Source organism: Piliocolobus tephrosceles, chromosome X, assembly GCF_002776525.5.
Source record: "Piliocolobus tephrosceles isolate RC106 chromosome X, ASM277652v3, whole genome shotgun sequence".
Taxonomy (NCBI): domain Eukaryota; kingdom Metazoa; phylum Chordata; class Mammalia; order Primates; family Cercopithecidae; genus Piliocolobus; species Piliocolobus tephrosceles.
In genome coordinates this window covers 13,220,938-13,241,244 of record NC_045455.1, presented here as the reverse complement: position 1 = coordinate 13,241,244, position 20,307 = coordinate 13,220,938, and the positions used below count along the sequence as shown (strand labels likewise).

The 20,307-nt window shown below is 42.2% G+C and overlaps 1 protein-coding gene across 2 annotated transcripts in view; it reads left to right on the top strand.

Moving 5' to 3' along the window:
- PCCA (propionyl-CoA carboxylase subunit alpha) overlaps window positions 1–20,307 on the top strand; it is a 456,600-nt gene that overhangs the window by 337,868 nt on the left and 98,425 nt on the right. For both annotated transcript variants that reach the window (XM_023218016.2, XM_023218015.2), the window contains exon 20: window positions 8,924–9,022. In XM_023218016.2, the coding sequence (XP_023073784.1) occupies window positions 8,924–9,022 (99 nt within the window). The remainder of the gene's footprint in view (window positions 1–8,923; window positions 9,023–20,307) is intronic.

Sequence of the window (20,307 nt, the reverse complement as noted above, 5' to 3'; positions counted from 1 at the left end):
GAGCCACCGTGCCTGTTCCTGTCATGTATATTCTTAGTATAAATAATTTTCAACCAAACTGATCTGTTTGGTTAAGCTGGAGAAAGTTTTCAGAAAATAGAGTACATTGAGGTGAATTTCATGAACTGTACCCACCAAAGCCTTGTCCTGGTTAATTCAAATTTATAATGCCAATACTTTAAATTAGCATTTAGCTTTTAAGTGATGGTGGAATGGTGAGATGCATGATGTTTTTATACCAACCACTGCATGCTCCATGTCTTTTTTGGAGTTTACACGTTTCAAAAACAGGCGGCACTTCCATGTGTTTATTTCCCCTTTATCTCGGTTTTAGTGAATGATTGGTTTCATCTTTACAAAGATTATTCTGGCTGGAGTGGGGAGAACCAGTTGGAGATATGGAAGATGTATGTGGGGAGGCCAGAGTATCGTGGCAGTCCGCCTCAGAGATGCAGTGGCCGGGGTTTGGGCTAAGGTGTTATTGGTGGAGACGGAGAGAATTCGCGGTATTTGAGAGCCACTCCAGCCTCCATTATTTCTAATTCTGTGTCCTCTACCCTTCTCTGTCGTCTCTCCACTGCCTCCCAGTCCCTTCCACTGTGCCCCTGTATTGCCCACTTTCAGATCAACAGCCTTTTGTATCAGCCTTTTCTGGAATGTTCCAGTAATTACTTACTCTAACTAAAACCTTAGGGTAGTTTTGTTCTCATACCACATGCACCTCCAAGACAGGAGGTGGGATTAGTTTCCCTCCTTGTGTCATTCAGTACCACTGTTCTACTCTTTCTCGTAAGCCCTTTCTTTTTTGAAATCACATCATCGGTCTTCACTACCTCATCTTCCTCTTGGCAACCTTCAGGTCCCCTTCCCTGTATCCCTCTCCCTGCATGTGAAGACCAGCAGCCAGTTCCTGGTCTGTCTCTCTGTCTCCATACAATCATTATTCCCTGTATTTTCTCTCCATCCACAGACACCACTCCTGTTTTTACATCCTTTATCCAGTTTGGATTCCCTGGCCTGGCATTATAGTCACTCACTCATGAATATCCTTAACTGCTTACTCCTTCATTCTTCCATGACCAGCTGAGCATCCTACACTGGGCAGCAGGGTTGCTGTTTCTCTGATAACTTCTTCTCCTCCCTTTTCCTCAGTGACTCCTTCCTGTCTTCACATGTCCCATGTTCCTGCTCCAGCTGACACTACTTCTGAATGTCCCTCTTCTCTACACCACCAGGGCTCTAGATCTGATCACCATGACTTTTAGTTTTATTTCCTCTAATTCATTGTCCAAGCTATAGCCTGAATGATCTTTCAAAAATAGACTGTGTGGCTCACGCCTGTAATCCCAGCACTTGGGGAAGCCGAGGTGAGCGGAGGTCAGGAGTTCAAGACCAGCCTGGCCAACATGGTGAAACCCTGTCTCTACTAAAAATACAAAATATTAGCCAGGCATGGTGGTGTACACCTGTAATCCCAGCTACTCAGGAGGCTAAGGTGAGAGAATCATTGGAATCCAGGCAGTGGAGGTTGTAGTGAGCCAAGACTGTGCTGTTGTACTCCAGCCTGGGTGAGAGAGTGAGACTCCACCAAAAAAAAAAAAAAAAAGACAGCAGACAATGGCACTCTGCAGGTGGAACCCATTCATGTTTCCCACTCCTGTCCCTCTTCTTCAAGAACCAGCCTCCCCTTCTCTCTGCTCCATCCACACTGGTTTCATACCAGCTCAGCTCTTTCTCACCTCAGGGTTTTTTTGTTTTTGTTTTTTTAAATATGATATTCCTTCTAGAATATTCCCACACACCCATCATTAGCATGCCTAACTAATTCCTACTCACCCTTCCAGTCTTTGCTCAAGATCACCTCCTCAGAGAGGTCCTTCTTTCTGCTGACAAGTAAAGAATAATGAGAATTCAGAAGAGGCTGTAGAAATTGGCTGGGCGTGATGGCTCATGCCTATAATCCCAGCACTTTGGGAGACCGAGGCGGGTGGATCACTTGAGGTCAGAAGTTCGAGACCAGCCTGGCCAACATGGTGAAACCCCATCTCTACTACAAATACAAAAATTAGCCAGGTGTAGTGGTGGGCGCCTGTAATCCCAGCTACTTGGGAGGCTGAGGTAGGAGAATTGCGTGAACCTGGGAGGCAGAGGCTGCAGTGAGCCAAGATTGTACCTCTGTACTCTAGCCTGGGCAACAGAGTGACTTTGTCTCAAAAAGAAAAAAGAAAAGAAATTGCTGAAGATTTGTGACTTTTCACAATACAGTTTTAGTAACCAGATTATAGGAGGTTATGGGGAAAGGTATACGGTAAGAAAATAGCTACAGAGAACTTGTTCTAGAATCTGTCAGAGAAAAGAAGAGACACGGAGCTGTGGAGTTCTGCATGTGTTTGAAAGCAGAGGCGAGGCTCCAGTGTAGACTGAAAGCTGGAGAACAGGGAATTTAAAAGGATTAACTAAGAAGCAGAGAGGGCATGAGATGAGAGTAAAGGAAAGAGCATGGCTGATGAGGCAAGCAAATAAGAGGACTTGGGCTTATGGCTTCGATTTTGGTAAAGAGAAGAAGTCATCTGCTGAGAGTGTGGGGCAGGCTTCTAATGAATGTAAGTTTGGTGCACTTGAGTCCTTGGTCAATTTAAGGGCAAATTATAAAATCTTTGTTTACGTTAGTGTTGCTGCTAAACACCTCTAGCGTTGTGTCTTTGGATAGTTTATGAAATACAGAGTTTTTTGCATAATTTAAAATATTCCAGTGTTTTCACAGTGCTAAGACATTTTGATAATATTGTCTCTGTCTTGGAAGGAGCAGATTTTACTTGTGCCTAGGGATATTATGTCATTTATATCCTTCACTTTTGGTCTATTTTTCTTTTTATCCCCACACTTAATTTGATTTGTTAGCTTTTATTGTCACTTAAAGGAAAAAATCCTAAAAAGTTCTAACCTCAAACAGAGGTATGTGAGCAAAATACTCACTTTATAATATTAGAAATAGCCATGTTAGAAATTAAATGTCTGTGGCCGGATGTGGTGACTCATGCCTGTAATCTCAGCACTTTGGGAGGCCAAGGTGGGAGGATTGCTTGAGCCCAGAAATTCCGGACCAGCCCTGGCAACATAGTGAGAACCTGTCTCTCCAAAATAAACAAATAAATGAATAAATCTGGAGGTGGTAGCTTGTACCAGCTACACGGGAGGCTGAGGTGGGAGGATCACTTGAGCCTGGGAGGGCAAGGCTCAGTGAGCCATGATCATGCCACTGCACTCCAGCCTGGGTGACAGAGTGAGGCCCTGTCTCAAAAAAACTAACAAAGGGCTGGGCGCCGTGGCTCACGCCTGTAATTATAGCACTTTGGGAGGCTGAGGCAGGTGGATCACCTGAGGGCAGGAGTTCAAGACCAGCCTGGCCAACATGGAGAAACCCCGTCTCTACTAAAAATACAAAAATTACCCGGTCTTGGTGGCATGTGCCTGTAATCTCAGCCACTCGGGAGGCTGAGGCAGGAGGATCACTTGAACCTGGGAGACAGAGGTTGCAGTGAGCCAAGAATATGCCTTTGCACTCCAGCTGGGCAACAAGAGCAAAACTCCATCTCAAAGAAACAAAAAAACCACAAAGAAATTAACCATCTAAATACATCTGAAATAAAAGGGCTTTGTAACCACAGAATTATAGATGTAGCAGAGATATTTGACCTTGTTAGTTCAGGTCTCTCTTTTTCAGATGAGGAAGAGAGATTATCTGAAACACATTGTAAAATTTGGTGTTGTAGTTGAAGTCTGTGAATCTACAACCAGAGAAATAGAAATTAGTATCCACCTGTTAACTAAAATGCAGTTTTGAAAAAACAGCTACTATTTATTGTGTGCCTACCAGTGAGAGGTCTGAAGTGGCTGTTGATTGCATATTATAATGACAGAAAATGAGCACATTTCACTTGAAAAAAAATTTCAGAGCGGACGTAGTGACTCGTGCCTGGAATCCCAGTATTTTGGAAGGCCGTGGCGGGCCAATCATCTGAGGTCAGGAGTTTGCAACCAGCCTGGCCAACATAGTGAAACACCATCTCTACTAAAAATGCAAAAATTAGCTGGGCCTGGTGGCAGGCGCCTGTAATTCCCGCTACTCAGGAGGCTGAGACATGAGAATCACTTGAACCCAGGAGGTGGACGGAGGTTGCAATGAGCTAACATCGCACCACTGCACTCCAGCCTGGTCCACAGAGTGAGACGCTGTCTCAAAAAAAAAAGAAAAAAAAAAAAAAATTAAAGTACCGTATGTATGTACGGTAAAAAGTCCAAATGGATTTGTGGTGAAAAACAAGCCTCCCTTTCATCCCTGTTCCTTAGCTACTCTGTTCCTCTTAAGCATTTGTCCAGAGATACTCTTTGCATGTATTTAAAAACATACATGTATAGTAATTTTTTTCTTAAAAAAAGATAGCACACTGTATACACTATTCTATGTTTTCTTGAAGATGGTTTCAAATCATGTATAGAGATGACTTTTTTTAAAGAAGGGGCACTACATTTTTTTTTTTTTTTTTTTTTTTTTGAGACAGAGTCTCGCTCTGTCGCCCAGGCTGGAGTGCAGTGGCCGGATCTCAGCTCACTGCAAGCTCCGCCTCCCGGGTTCACGCCATTCTCCTGCCTCAGCCTCCCGAGTAGCTGGGACTACAGGCACCGCCACGTCGCCCGGCTAGTTTTTTGTAGTTTTTAGTAGAGATGGGGTTTCACCATGTTAGCCAGAATGGTCTCGATCTCCTGACCTCGTGATCCGCCCGTCTCGGCCTCCCAAAGTGCTGGGATTACAGGCTTGAGCCACCGCGCCTGGCCTACATTTTTACATTCTACAGAATATATATTTATTTGTTATACTTTAAGGATACCTTTGCTGGGTGTAAAATTGGGGGACATTTCCTTTTTTTAGTACTTGGACCACACTGCTGTGCAGTCTTCTGTATCTGTGTTGCTTTTGAGAAATTAGGCTGACCTGAGTTTTTTTCCTTTCTTATACATGATTTCTTATTTCTTTCTTTTTTTTTTTTTTTGAGATGGAGTCTCGCTCTATTGTGCAGGCTGAAGTGCAGTGGAGTGATCTCAGCTCACTGCAACCTCTGCCTCCCAGGTTCAAGCAATTCTTCTGCCTCAGCCTCCCGAGTTGCTGGGACTACAGGCGTGTACCACCACACCCGGCTAATTTTTGTATTTTTAGTTGAGATGGGGTTTCACCATGTTGGTCAGACTGGTCTCAAACTCCTGACCTCATGATCCGCCCCCCTCGGCCTCCCAAAGTGCTGGGATTACAGGCATGAGCCACTGCGCATGGCCCATGATTTTTTTATTTCTAACTTAATACCTCCACACTTTCTTTTCGGTCTTTTTTTTTTCCTTTTCCTTTTCTTTTTTCTTCTCTTCCTTTTTTTTTTTTTTTTTTTAACAGCATTTTGCTCTGTCATCCAGCCTCGAGTGCAGTGGCAAAATCATGGTTCAGTGTAGCTTGGAAGGCTTGGGCTCAAGCAATCTCCCCCTGCCTCAGACTCCTGAGTAGCTGGGACTACAGGCGCTGGCCATCATGCCTGGCTAATTAAAAACATTTTTTTTTGTAGACTGGGTCTCACACTGTTACCCAGGCTGGTTTCAAACTCTGGGCTTCAAGCAGTGCTCCTGCCTGGGCCTTCCAAAGTGCTGGGCTTACAAGCGTGAGCCACCATGCCTGGCCATAATTCTTTCTTTAGCCTTAAAGTTCTATAAACATAATCAATCCACAAATTCCAGGTTTTATTTATTTTGACAGGTTTTATCCTATTATATATCTTTGAATGTACATTTGTTCTTTTTGCTTTGTGAGCCTCTTTGGAGAGTTACATATTCTTTCTACCCCGCTTCCTCCTCTGTATCTGTTGTCTTTTCAGTAAATTGGTTTTATATTGTTAGTCTTATCTGTTTCATTTTATATGATTTCTCTGGTCCTTATCTTTCTTTTTAGTCACGTTTATTCTATTTTTGGTTGCTTCTTAATGTGGCTTTTATCTCAGTAATGTTATTTTTCTCTCCATTTTTTTCTGAGTTCTATCAGCTTGACTTTCATTTCCTTCTGTTGTTGTATAATCTCGTCTTTGAACCTTTGTTTTTCTTCTTTGAGCTCTTTTTTTTTTTAAGAGGGGTCACATTTCCTATGGTTGCCTTTGAGACTTTGGAGAACTATTTATCTGAACTCTTCCTGTGTTTCTTTGAGTAGTTCTTGTGTTATATGCTGCTAATTTACCTCTTTCTGAGTTTTTTGGTTTTTTTTTTTCCCAAATTGTATGCAGACATCCAGTGTTGGTTGTTTTCTGAGTGTTGTTTATGTTGAAATAGGGCGGGAGGATGGGTGAAGCAGGCTATAGCCTATTTTTTTTTTTTTTTTTGACTTATTACTTAGTCATTTCTCACCAAATCTGTTATTTCGTTTGAAAGGGTAGGCTGGTTCTTCATGTCAGAGTCTATCACGAAATGCTACCTCCACTCTACATCTGCCCCTTCAATCACCCTTGACTGAAGAGTTGCGTGTGCACAGTGGATCTGGCATAGTAACAAAGATTCTTTGGTTCAGCCAGTCCACCTTCCTCTGGTATCAACCCATGGTTCAAAGAGACGTTCTCTACTTCTCCTATGGCCTATACTTCCATCTGGATTCCCCGCTTGGATGCAAGCATCAGTAGAATCACTGTATCTCTTATTCAGAATTATGTATCTGTGTATCGCTGGAAGCCTGAGAAGGCCTGTGATGGCTTTCCGCACATTCCCTGTCACCACTTAGTACTGGCAGACAGGTTTCAGCTTATGATTTAGAGTCATGATGGCTTCCTTGTTTCAGTTATGTAGTGAAGTTACACATTTCTACTCATGACTCATTATGTAGATGACAAAATGTACTGTATTTTCTATCACCTATCGTCTTCGTCAGAGGCCCTCTACCTTTAGTAGTGGATGGTGGGAAGAAAAATGTGAGGAAACAGGATCCTGGCCTCTGTTGGTTTAAACAGTCTCTTTGGGGTAATATGTTTCAGTTTTCTTCTATCCCTAGCTTCCACTGAGGTGAGGTCTGGGAGCAGTGAGGGGGGCCTTTGGGAATGATGGTCAGATCTGCCTTGCGGTGCTGGTGTGGGGAGAACGTAGACTCACACGCAGTCCCCCTAAGGCTTTGCTACAAGGGCCTGGGTTGGTGATCACTGAGTGATGACTCTCTCTGTTTAGGCTTGGAAAGCCGTGAGGAGGCTTCTACTGTCCTTAGATCTACTAGGTCAGCCCTCTGTATCAATGGGCTCCGCATCTGTGGCTTCAACCAACTGCAGATATTTGGGGTGGGGGAGCGGGGAGGGAAAGGTTTGGATCTGTACTGAATAGTACAGCCTTTTTTTCCCCCGCCTTTATTCCCTAAACAATAGAGTATAACAACGATTTAGATAGCATTTACATTGTATTAGGTATTATAATTCAAAGATATTACAGGTAATCTAGAGATGATTCAAAGTATATGGAAGAATGTGCATGGGTTAGATGCAAATACTACCCCATTTTCTATGAGGGACTTGAACGTCCCCAGATTTTGGTATCTGCAGGGCGGGGCGGGAGTGGTGCTCCTGGAACCCGTCTCCCGTGGATTCCAAGGATCAACTGTATTTGCCTGCAATCATGGTGTTCTCCATACTGTGGGGTCTTCAGCCTGACCCAGACCTTCACTGGTCGGAGCTTCTGGATTCCTATCATCATGTACTTGGGTTATTTGCCCAGCCCCTCCCTCCAGCCATGCTGTGCTGTTGCTGCCACGCCATATTCAGAATGCCACAAAACTGAGCCCTGGGCTTCACTGCAAGCCTGCAGCCTCCCTTACACTGTGTCCCAGAAGCAGACCTCTCACCTGGACATTTTTAGGGCACCTGATACATGTCAGAATGTTTTCAGCCATCTTTGTCCACTGCCACCCCAACCTGTCCCCGAGGGTCCAGCAGAAGAGGAAATAGTGAGGTCTCTGATAATCTGATTTTAATGAGTATCTTTTAAGAGAAATAAGTGATAGTGGGGGAATTGTTAGGGATCATATATCATGGTTCTGCTGCAGGTTTCTTTGGAAACTTGAGCAAGCTTAAGTATCCCCTTGTTAGGTTGTCTACCATATAATAATGTCATCTGTAAGCCTCTTGTATTAAAGAGTTAGGGAATAAGCATCAGTGAGTGACAGGAAGAAAACCATGGTACTTTCATTTTAAATTAGCTATGATGTTTTAATTTCCATTACTTTTATATTTATTTGGAAATCTTTTTTTTTTTCTTTTACGAGTATCCCTGTTTTGAAAGATTATGGGTCTTTTTTTGCATATTCATGAAAGATGATGAAGTCAGTCATTTATGATTGACAGAAATATGACAGAACTTTGCAAAGTTTGAGTGGACTTTTGATATTCAACACCAAAGAATTTTGTCTAATTAAGGCTTCTGTTTAATTAAGATAACAATGCATAGTCCTTCATTAAAATTAACAGAGAAAAAGTTCTTCCTTGGTCCTTGGAGAGGATATTATATGCAAGCCCTGTTGTGTGGGTTGCAAGATGTCACTGGAATTTATATGCATTACTTGTCTAATTGCAGTAAATGTAGCATGTCCAGATAGGTTTCGAGTTAGAAGGCTGTTTGTTACTTACGGAACTCACTTGAAGCCTCAGGACCCAGAGGCAGCTGTTCACAGGTCCTTCACCTCTCCCCAGAGATGACTGGGAAGACGCTGTTGTTGGACCCTGTCTTTCATAGCTGGAGCAGTAAACATGACAGGTTGTTTGGGAGCCATCTGTTTAAAATGGTTGCTGCTTTGTATGCAGCAATGAACTTGAGATCAGTTTTCTGTCTTTCTTCATGGTAATGGTCTTATTTGGTGTCACAACAGGTGGAAGTTGATGGGTCGAAACTAAATGTGACCAGCACGTGGAACCTGGCTTTGCCCTTATTGTCTGTCAGCGTTGATGGCACTCAGAGGACTGTCCAGGTGAGTGTTGTAAGGATTTCCTTAGAAGGCCTCCTCCAGTGCAGAATCCTTGTCAGCACCTGTGTAGCTAGTACTTATAGCTATAGGAGGGAAAAGCTGTATTTTATTCACCTTATACTTTTTATAGGCGAAAACTTTTTCTTTTCTTATTTTAGAGGATCTTAAGTGTTAACCTGAGCAATTAATGTTTTCTTTTTTCAGACAATCCAAAAAGGTTCATGTATTGTACTTTGTTGTAAACAAGGAATTCTGCATGCTTTTCTAAAAATACTCAATTAGCTGGGGTTTTTTTTTCCCCCCCTCTGTGGGTTTTTAGTTGTAAAATACAACTTACTTTGTTACCTTTCTTTCCTGTGCAGTTGAAATTACGTAGTGTTAGGCTAGTAAAACACGTGTTATTCAGGTTGACTTTCCACGGCTCACTGATGTCCTTTAAAAATTTAGTAATCTTAACTTATTAATCTTTCTTTTCACCTCAATATAAAATGTCCTGCCTTGAGGAGATGCCTTGGAACCCAGAGTCGATAGAATGTTTTTTGTAACCTGTGACTTCCATTTTAAAGTAGAAAAGTTATGAAAAGAGATTCTGCCAAAATCCTTCACCTTGCCTCATATTTGAGGTTTAGTGTTTTAGAAAAACAAAAAATCATGGAACATGTGGCTATCACAGGCTAATAAAAATCTAGTCCCACCCATAGCATTAAATGCTCATTCTTTGTTCTTTTTTATGAAAATGATCTTAACTTGATTTTATACAGGAAACTGGTTTTAAAAACCTTGAGAAATCAGGATAATCACAGATAAGACTACTTACTCCATACCTGATTCTTATCTACCTCTATGAGAGACTGGGGCAGAGGATTTCAGAATCCACAGAAAATATTTGATGACTCAACTGATTTCTAACTCAGTTTCAATTGATGTATATTAGCTCTGTGGTTCCAAGTAACCTTGAACTCTTGGTAATAAGCCCTATATTTTAACTTTGGTTTTGTGACTTGTCCCCGTATATTTTTTCTCATTTTTTAAAATTTTCTAACTCCTGTCTTTTCTCATATTTTATAACATATTATATAACTTTATATAATATTGTATCAGTATAAATTATGAGGTGAAATATTTTAAGACCCTTGAAAAAATGTCACTAGATAATTTCACATTACTGAGATCCATGTATTATTGTGTCTTTAAAAACTGTGGTGCCTGGGTGCGTTGGCTCACGCCTGTAATCCCAGCACTTTGGGAGGCCAAGGCAGGCGGATCACCTGAGGTCAAGAGTTCCAAAGTAGCCTGGCCAACATGGTGAAACCCCGTCTCCACTAAAAATATAAAAATTAGCCAGATGTGGTGGCAGGCATCTGTATTCCCAGCTCCTTGGGAGGCTAGGGCAGGAGAATTGCTTGAACCTGGGAGGTGGAGGTTGCGATGAGCCAGGATCACGCCATTGCACTGCAGCCTGGGCAACAGAACAAGACTCTGTCTTAAAAACAAACAAAACAAAAACAAACAAACAACAAAAAAAACTGGTTTTGTTATACTGGTTTATGTTCGATAGACTCTGTAGTGCATTGAATGTGTTACGGCTCAGGTATTTGTCAGAGAGACATAGTGTTAACTCTCAGTAGTCAGAAGAAAGAGGTACAAACTCCTGTTATGCAGATTTTTTCTATTGTGATACTTTCATCATCCTTTTCAGTGACTGTGCAGATAGTTGCCTTGGTGGCACTTTTACATGTAGAATTTATAGCTAGATTAATATGGATATATATGTAGAATAATCAAAAATGTTTTCCCTAGTGTAGGGATCATGTTCGGTAAATCCCTTTTAAATCCTGTACGGACTTTGCTACAAAAAGAATTAATGTGTCTGAAATAAGTGACCCCTTAAAGGCAGATCCCTTGACTCTTAGGAAGAGGTCATTGCATCAAGTTAAGTACTCTCTAATTGGAAGGAAATAAACTCAGAGAGGTAAATGGTGTACTAGGAAAAAAAGTCATTCACCTAAAAAAAAAAAAAAGGTAAGGAGAGTTTTTCCTTATGAAAGGGGGTAGATTTTATTTACTTTCTGTAGGCATTAGCATTGTGTTGACTCTTTCCAAAAATATAATGTGGCCCCTGTGAAAATAACAACAATTATAGTAATAATAAATAACACACAGTGCTTACTATCAGGTGTAGTTTTAAGCAGAGTACAGATATGAACTTCTGTGATCCTCACAATTGTATGAAGTAGGTGCTATTTATAATTTTCTAAATGAGACAGTTGAGGCTCAGAGAAAGTAAGTGACTTACTCAAGGTCACCAGCTAATAAGAGGTAAAGCCATTATTATTATTATTTTTTTAATGAGACAGGATCTCGCTCTGTCACCCAGGCTGGAGTTCAGTGGCACAATCTGGGCTCACCGCAGCTTTGACCTCCCAGGCGACGTACCCCCAACCCCCACCTCGGCCTAGAGCCATGATTTAAATCTGAGCAGTCTTGCTGTAGGTCAGATCCTTGCTATGAAGCATTGCAAGATGCTGAGGCCAGCTGTGTAAATTCCTGGGCATCACAAAGCTAGGAAGAAGCAGAGCAGAAACTTTATCCGTGGCAGTCATGTGTGCTTCCCCCCACTATGCTATAGTACTTTGCGATTTTTCCTATCAAATTGTTCTTCAAATTATAATTACCTGTCATGCTTTAAACCAGAGATGCTTAAACTTTAATGTGCTTTAGAATCAACTAGAAGCCTTGTGGAAACTCAAGTTGTTGGACCCACCCATAGCTTACTCTGATTTAGTAGGTCCGGGCTAGCTCTGCATTTCTGGCAAGCCCCCAGGTAATGCTGATGCTGCTGGTCTGGACCACAGTTGGACGCCTTCTGCTTTAAACCTTTGCAATGAGAAAATGAGCTGAGGAGTGGTGTGCCCCAGCAAGGTGGGTAGGAGCGGAGTCACACGAGCCTTATTAAGGATATAGGACAGGCTCTACTTTATCCCTAAGTCAGTAGGGACCCGTGGAAGAGCTTTCAGTAAAAAAGTGATGATTGAACAGAATTGTAGTTTTCGACGTGCTTTTGGTTTTTGGCTGCTTTGTGGAGAGTGGCTTGAAGAAGGATGAGGTGAAGATTAGAGGCAAAGAGAGAGGTCAGCAGATGTTAGGGATTTGGAGGTGAGAAGTCTCAGCCCCTGCGGCAATGAGGGCACTGTGTGCAGAAGAGACCTGCAAGCGTGACGGGGGGAAAGAACTGGTGGCTTTACAGTCGTCCGCGGATTTCTCTTCTGGCCACCGTTAGCATAGGCAAATCTCCACATTCTATTCCTGACTCCCCCTTTCCTCTCTCTGCTTGCTTCCTGGGCCGCATTGCTCCAGGAGTTCCAGCCTAACACCTCCAAGCAGATAGCTATGAAATGCAATTATGAGTGTTTGTGTATCTCTTTGCAATTGTTTATAGTAAATTCTGAGAAATAAGGAATGAGTATTACCAAAGGTATTTTTCAAGTGATTTTACAGTAATTACTTGAAATTGATTACTGTAGTAATTGATTATTATAGTAATTGTAGCTATTTTAAAGTAATAACTACAGTTCTTTTTTCTCTGGATTTTTGAGGATACATATAAACTTTATATTCTTAAATATTATTATTAAATATTACTATTTATCATTAACTTGTATCATTAAATTTTATTATTAAATCTCATTTAATATAAAATAATATTTATTACTATTATTATTATTTATTTATTTTTTTTTTTTTTCAGATGGAGTTTCACTCTTTTTGCCCAGACTGGAGTGCAATGGCGAGATCTTGGCTCACTGCAACCTCTGCCTCCTGGGTTCAAGTGATTCTCCTGCCTCAGCTTCCTGAGTAGCTGGGATTACAGGCATGTGCCACCATGCCCGGCTAATTTTGTATTTTTAGTAGGGACGGGGTTTCTCCGTGTTGGTCAGGTTGGTCTCGAACTCCTGACCTCAAGTGATCTGCCCGCCTCGGCCTCCCAAAGTGCTGGGATTACAGGCGTGAGTCACCACGCCCAGCTTATTATTTTGTTTTATTTTTTTGAGACAGAGCCTCCCTCTGTTGCCCAGGCTGGAGTCCAGTGGTGTGATCTTGGCTCACTGCAACCTCTGCCTCCTGGGTTCAAACGATTCTCTTGCCTCAGCCTCTGGAATAGCTGGGATTACAGGCATGTGCTACCACACCTGGCTAATTTTTGTATTTTTACTAGAGATGGGGTTTCGCCATGTTGGCCAGGCTGGTCTCAAACTCCTGACCTCAGGTGATCCACCTGCTTCAACCTCCCAAATTGCTGGGATTACAGGTGTGAGCCATCGTTCCAGGCCAAAAATATATCTATACAAAAGCTAAAGAATAACCCAATGAAAACCTGTTTACCCACTACCTAGATTGAAAAAAAAGAAAACAGGCTGGGTACGGTGGCTCACGCCTGTAATCCCAGCCTTTGGGAGGCCGAAGCAGGCAGATCATCTGGAGTTTCGGAGTTCGAGACCAGCCTGACCAAGGTGGAGAAACCCTGTCTCTACTAAAAATACAAAATTAGCCAGGTGTGGTGGCGCATGCCTTTAATCCCAGCTACTCAGGAGGCTGAGACAGGAGAATCCCTTGAACCTAAGTTGTGGTGAGCCGAGATTGTGCCATTGCACTGCAGCCTGGGCAACAGGAGCGAAACTCCATCTCAAAAAAAAACAAACAAAACACACACACACACACACAATAAAAACAAAAAAAAATTATCAGTGCTGTATCACTCTTCCTTGATTAAATTCTCCTTTCCAGTGTCCCTGAAGAATACCATTGTGAGTTTTAAATGGATCGCTACCTTGCTCGTCTTTAGGGATATTTACGAATACACAAACACTGTGAGCAGTATCTTGTTGAACTGCTCTCGTTTTTGAACTTTGTAATTGCCCCCATCCTCTCTGTGTTCTTCTAGGAGTTGCCTTCTCCCCGCCAGCGTGATGTTTGTGAGCCTGGCCCGTGTTGCTGCCTAGAGCTGCAGTTTATTTACTTCCATACATCATATTAATATACCACAAATTATTTATTCTCCTCTAAATAGACATTTGTGTCATTTTCCTTATTTTGTTGTCACAGTGATGCTTATATGAACATTCTACTTCCTGTTTCCTCTTGACAGAGGCGGTTCTCCAGGTCATGTGCCGGTAGAACAGCCACACTGTGGGGCTTGTGTTTTCTCATTCCTGCATGGCAAGGCCAGATGGGTTTCCCTGTGTGGCTGTACAGCTTCCGTGCCCACCAGTACTGAAGATGATAGTCATAACGGGAACAGTGAGCTAACCTTATTCTGTACTCACTATGCCCAGCACTGACTGTTTGTTCTAAGCACTTTGTATGTATGAATTTGTCTAATGCCCCCAGAAACCCAATAAAGTATGTACTGGTGTTATCCCTCATTTTGTATTTGTGAAGACAGAGGCTTGTAGAGGCTAAATTGCTTTCCCATCTGGTAGTAAATGGAAGTGCCAGAATTTGAACCAAGGAATCTGTGCCCTTAACATTTTTTTTCACATCCCGTTGAACCCTTGGCATTCCCAAACTACTTAGGTTTTTCCTGACTAGTGGGTTTAGATGGCATCTTATTATGGTTTTAATGTATACTTCCCTGATTAGTGTGACAGTGAACATGGAAAATATACATTTATTGGTAGTCTTGTTTTCTCTTCTGCAAAATACCTGCTCATGACTTTTGCCCACTTTTTTAATTGGATTGTCTTTTTCTTACTGACTCATAAAAGTTCTTCCTGTGTTATGGCTCCTAATCCTTTGTCATATGTGTTGTTAAAGTAGCTTGTGTTTTTATTGTTTTAAGTTATCCAAGTGAAGTTTTAAGGCGAGATTTAATGTCAGAATTTGCAATATTTTCCTTTATGGTTTGTGTGTTTTGCGTTTGTGTAGATAATCCTCTTCTACTCCTAAGCTCACAAAGATAGCTATATTTTCATTTAAACCTTTTTAAATTGTGCTTTTCAAAGTTAGCTCCTTAATCCTCATGGGATTGACTTTTGTACATGGTGTGAGTCATTTTACTTTTAAAATACAGATACCGCCGGGCGCGGTGGCTCAAGCCTGTAATCCCAGCACTTTGGGAGGCCGAGACGGGTGGATCACGAGGTCAGGAGATCGAGACCATCCTGGCTAATACGGTGAAACCCCGTCTCTACTAAAAAATACAAAAAAACTAGCCGGGCGACGAGGCGGGCGCCTGTAGTCCCAGCTACTCGGGAGGCTGAGGCAGGAGAATGGCGTGAACCCGGGAGGCGGAGCTTGCAGTGAGCTGAGATCCGGCCACTGCACCCCAGCCGGGGGGGCAGGGGAAGATCCCGTTCATGGTGTGAGTCATTATACTATTAATACAGATACCAGGCCAGGTGTGGTGGCTTAAGCCTGTAATCCCAGCACTTTGGGAGGCTGAGGTGGGTGAATATCCTGAGGTCAGGAGTTTGATACCAGACCAGCCTGGCCAACATGGTGAAACCCTGTCTCTACTGAAAATACAAAATATTAACTGGGGGTGGTGGTGCATGCCTGCAGTCCCCGCTGCTCAAGAGGCTCTGTCCCTGTGCTCCAGCCTGGGCTACAGAGCAAGACTCCATTTCAAAAACAAATAAATAATAAAATACAGGTAAGTAGGTATGCCAGCACAGTTTAATGACAGCCCTGCTTCTCTTCCCTTACTAGCTTGCCACCACCTCACCTTTCCAACTCCAAAATTCTTTAAAAGCTTACTGTTTCTGTGATTCTCAATTAATTGTAAATAAAAAGATGATTTTTCACTTAATATGATCCTCAGTATATTTGCTTCTGTGAGCTGTCAGTCAGTTGCTCTCTTTCATTTTTTGTTAATCTTTCGGAAACCCTTAACCACTGAAAATAGTAAGATGTGTGTGTGTGTGTGTGTGTGTGTGTGTTGCAAGCCAAGGGCATCAGATGATATTCGAGATACACCTTAGAAAAACATGTTTGTGAATCCAGAGGCAAATTGGGAAGCATTCATTTAGGGAAGTAATGAGAGCTAAACATGGAAAATAGGTTGGAGGAGCCAGATAGTGAATAAGAGCCTAAAGAATCTATGCTTTTCAGTCAGCAGTGGAGATACTACAACTTTTTGCAGAGTAAAGTAACGTCCATCAAAGTGTCGTTGTAGAATATTGATGTGTCCTCGTAATAGAGGAGGGGTTAAGGGATTGAAGGGTGAAGTGGAGATGGAGTTCATTTAGAAGACAATCCTATTACTGCCTTCATCCTCCACTGGGGTTCAAGCAGTGTAGAGAAAAAGGGGGTTGAGTTTGAGAGAGGCTGATGATGAAAACTTGACCCAATTCATTAAGTACTCTTTGCAGACATATGATGGATACTATGAGGATCACAAAATTCTATCTGCAACATACACCTGGGCTCCTGCCTCCACCATTTGTCTTCTTGTGTTTTCAATATGAGTTGTTTTCCTTTTTTCCTCCAGCCTTGACTGTCATTCTTAGGTGGTTATTCCCTCGAGGCAAGTTTTTGAAAGTGAATCCTATATTATTTGCTTTTACAAACCAAGCTACCAACCATCTACTGATCTATAAAAACAGGTTAAGAAAGCAGAAATTCAGTTCTGTGCTCATCTGAGATTAAATCCTCTGGTCTTTTGTTAGGGTTTTCTTTCTCTAACACTATTTTATACCCTTAGCAGGTTTTTTTAAAATTGTGGTAAAATATTGGTAGCATAAAATTTTCCATTTTAATAATTTTAGGTATATCAGTGGCATTAGGTATATTCACATTGTCGTGCAATTATCACCAGTATCTGTCTCTAGAACTTTTTCATCTTCCCAGACTGAAACTCTGTCCTCATGAAACACTGAACTCTCCATCCTCCTCCCTCAGCCCTTGGCAACCGCCATTCTACTTTCTGTTTCTATGAATTTGACTACTGCGGGTATGGGTACCGCCTATAAATGAAATCGTATAGTCTTTGTCTTTTGTGACTGGCTTATTTCACTTAGCATACTGTCGTCAAGGTTCATCCAGGTTATAGCATGACAGGATGTGTTTCCTTTTTATAGCTGAATAATATTCCATTGTGTGAATATACTACGTGTTTATCCATTCGTCTGTCAATGGACATTTGGGTTGTTTCTACCTTTTGGCTGCTGTGAATTATGCTTCCATGAGCATAGGTGTACAAATATCTGTTTGAGTACCCTATTCTTTTGGGTATATACCCAGAAGTGGAATTGCTGGATCATGTGGTAACTGTATGTTTAATTTTTTGAGGAACCTCCATAGTTGCTGCACCATTTTACATTCCCATTAGCAGTGCACAATAATTTCAATTTCGTGCCATCTTTGCTAACACTTATTATTTTTTGTTTTGTTTTGTTTTGTTTTTATAATAGCCATCCTATTGGGGATGAAGTGGTATCTCATTGTGGAGCAGGACTTATCTGGATAGTAACTGAAGAAGCAGCATTCTGAATACTTGTAGGATGTTTGTTTGTTTGTTTGCTTTTAACACTTTATCTCAACTTCTTTCCTTCCCATATATAAAACCACATTCCATTCTAACAGTCTGTAATGTTGCTACCAGGTAATAAGCAAGCTATATTGTATTTGGAAGAGGAGGGTGTGTTTCAAAGTCTTAATTCATTGTAATATCAAAACTGGTAAAACCTCTCCTGTCTAAACTCAGTTTGACCTCACACTGAGAAACCTTTACTAGGGCAGAGGAGAATGTCACTTTCTTCTTGCTTGCTTTATATTGTAGGGGCAAAAGGGTGTGATCCCGCTCCTCCCCATCATAAGGGTGTCAATGGCAGACACTCCTATAACAAAAGACAGGTTAACAAGAGAAAAGTATAACTGATTTATTTAATCAAAGTTTTATGTGAGATGTGAGTCTTCAGAACAAAGATCCAAAGATACAAGGAAAGCTGTCCATTTTAATGCTTAGGTTTAATGAAGAATGGGCAGCCGTGTAAAACTGACTGGACAGAGAATATGAGTGAATGCTAGTAGGCTGAGGGGAACCCAGCAAGGCCTGTCTGTACAGATCTTCCTGGCCTCTCTTGTACCATTTCTTCCTCCCAGGTATGGGATAAGACCCATCTGGGTTGACGGTCTTATGACCTGCTACAGTTGGAGAGAAGGGTAGGCCAAAGAATTTCTTTATGGGCAGCTCTTAGAAAGGCAGGGAGGGGTTAGAGTCCTATTTCTAGTTTCATAGTTGTTTTTGCGGGACAGGAATTCTGATGTCTGTGACTCATATCAGGAGAGAATGAGGGGTGAGAGACAGGAGGGCAGAAGGTCAAAGACCTTGGTTCTGAGGTTACTGCTGAGGCCTTCACTTTGGGGTATCATTTTTCTGAGCCTCAACAATACCCTCTTCTACTTCAGAGCTGCTATATTGGGTCTCTCAGAATTTGCAGTATGGGGTAAAGATGAGAAGAGCATGGCAGGAAGAACCAGGTTGACTGGGGCAGAGGCAGCATGGCAATAAGAACCAGGTTGACTGGGGCAGAGGCAACCTGGCATTCATTCTTGTGGGCCATGGCAGATGTCCAAAGCTGGCAGGTAGCCCTGGGATACTTTCATGTGGATTTAGGGGAACTCCTCACCTGCAGAACACTAAATGCCTCCTGTCTTTTCCAGTTGCCTTTGGCCTCCTGAGCAACTACTGTGTTGACTCTGAATGTTCTCATTGGGCAGGGTCCCTCATAATGACCCCGCCTGCTTTTCTCCTGCACAATCCACATCTGGCCACAGGAAATAGTAATAAGTCCTTGCCTCACCAAACCAGCAAAGTACAAGCTTCTCTTCTTGGTCTGTCACTAAGAATTCACATGAATAATTATGTGATTCTCATGAATTCGCTTTCACATAGCTTAAGGAGTTCAGCCTTAAATTCTTAGCTTAAGAATTCGACCTCCTCAAATTAATTTTCCTCTTTTATTCTTTTGAGGTGGGAGATGGGCAGTCACTGGTCCCACAGCTTCCTAGCACATTCTACCTGGTCGCCTTGGCTAGCATCTGACTTAAAGATATGTGGGTACTTGGCGTCTTCTTCATTTTGTTGCTGAACCCCTATGAAAAGTAGTGTGTTAGTCTGTTCTTACATTGCTATAAAGAAAAATCTGAGACTGCATAATTTATAAAGAAAACGGGTTTAAATGGCTCACGGTTCTGCCAGCTATACAGGAAGTGTGGTGCCAGCGTCTGCTCGGCTTCTGGGGAGGAATGTCTCAGGGAGCTTTTAATCATGGTGGAGGCAAAGCAGGAGGAGGAGCATCACGTGGCAAGAGGAGGAATGAGAGAGAGAGAGAGAACTGGGAGGTGCCCCCCTCTTTTAAACAACCAGGATCTACCTCCATGACCCAAACACCTCCCACCAGGCCCCACCTGCCGTGTTGAGAATCACATTTCAGCAAGAGATTTGGAGGGACACACATCCAAACCATGTTAAGAAGGATTTAACTTCTTTATCTGATTAGATGAGTAAGTAGCTGGGAACGCAACTTACCTTTGTCTCAAGAATTAGCTCCCATTTCATCCAGTCCGATCACATGTATTCATGTTCCTGGTTTTCACTGGTAAACTTCGTAAGCTTAATATTATCCATTCAATTCCTTTAAAAGTAAGTTGTATTTTGGTGTATACTGTCACTGGTAGAGGGTCGTGACTGCAAGTTATCCAGGTTCTTGGCGTTTTGAACAAAGAATTAGACAAAATGTCCGGCAAAGTGAACAATGAAGCAACAACGGAACAAAAGCAGGGATTTATTGAAAACGAAAGACCAGGTGGCCGGATGCGGTGGCTCATGCCTGTAGCCCCAGCACTTTGGGATGCTGAGGCGGGTGGATCTCCTGTGAGGTCAGGAGTTCGAAACCAGCCTGGCCAACATGATGAAACCCCGTCTGTACTAAAAATGCAAAATTAGCCTAGTGTGGTGGTGCAAGCCTGTAATCCCAGCTACCCGGGAGGCAGAGACAGGAGAATCACTTGAACCCAGCAGGTGGAGGTTGCAGTGAGCCGAGATCGAGCCATTGCACTCCAGCCCGGGCAACAGGAGCGAAACTCTGTCTCAAATAAAAAAAAAAAAAAAAAGAGAGAGAAAAAGAAAATGAAACTGCACTCCATAGTGTGGGAGTGGGCCTGAGCTCAAGGGCCTGGATACAGAATCTTCTTGGGTCCAAATACCCTCTAGAAGTTTTCCATTGATTACTTCATACTCACCTCATGTAAATGAAGTGGTAGCCCATAATTAGTCTGATTGGTTG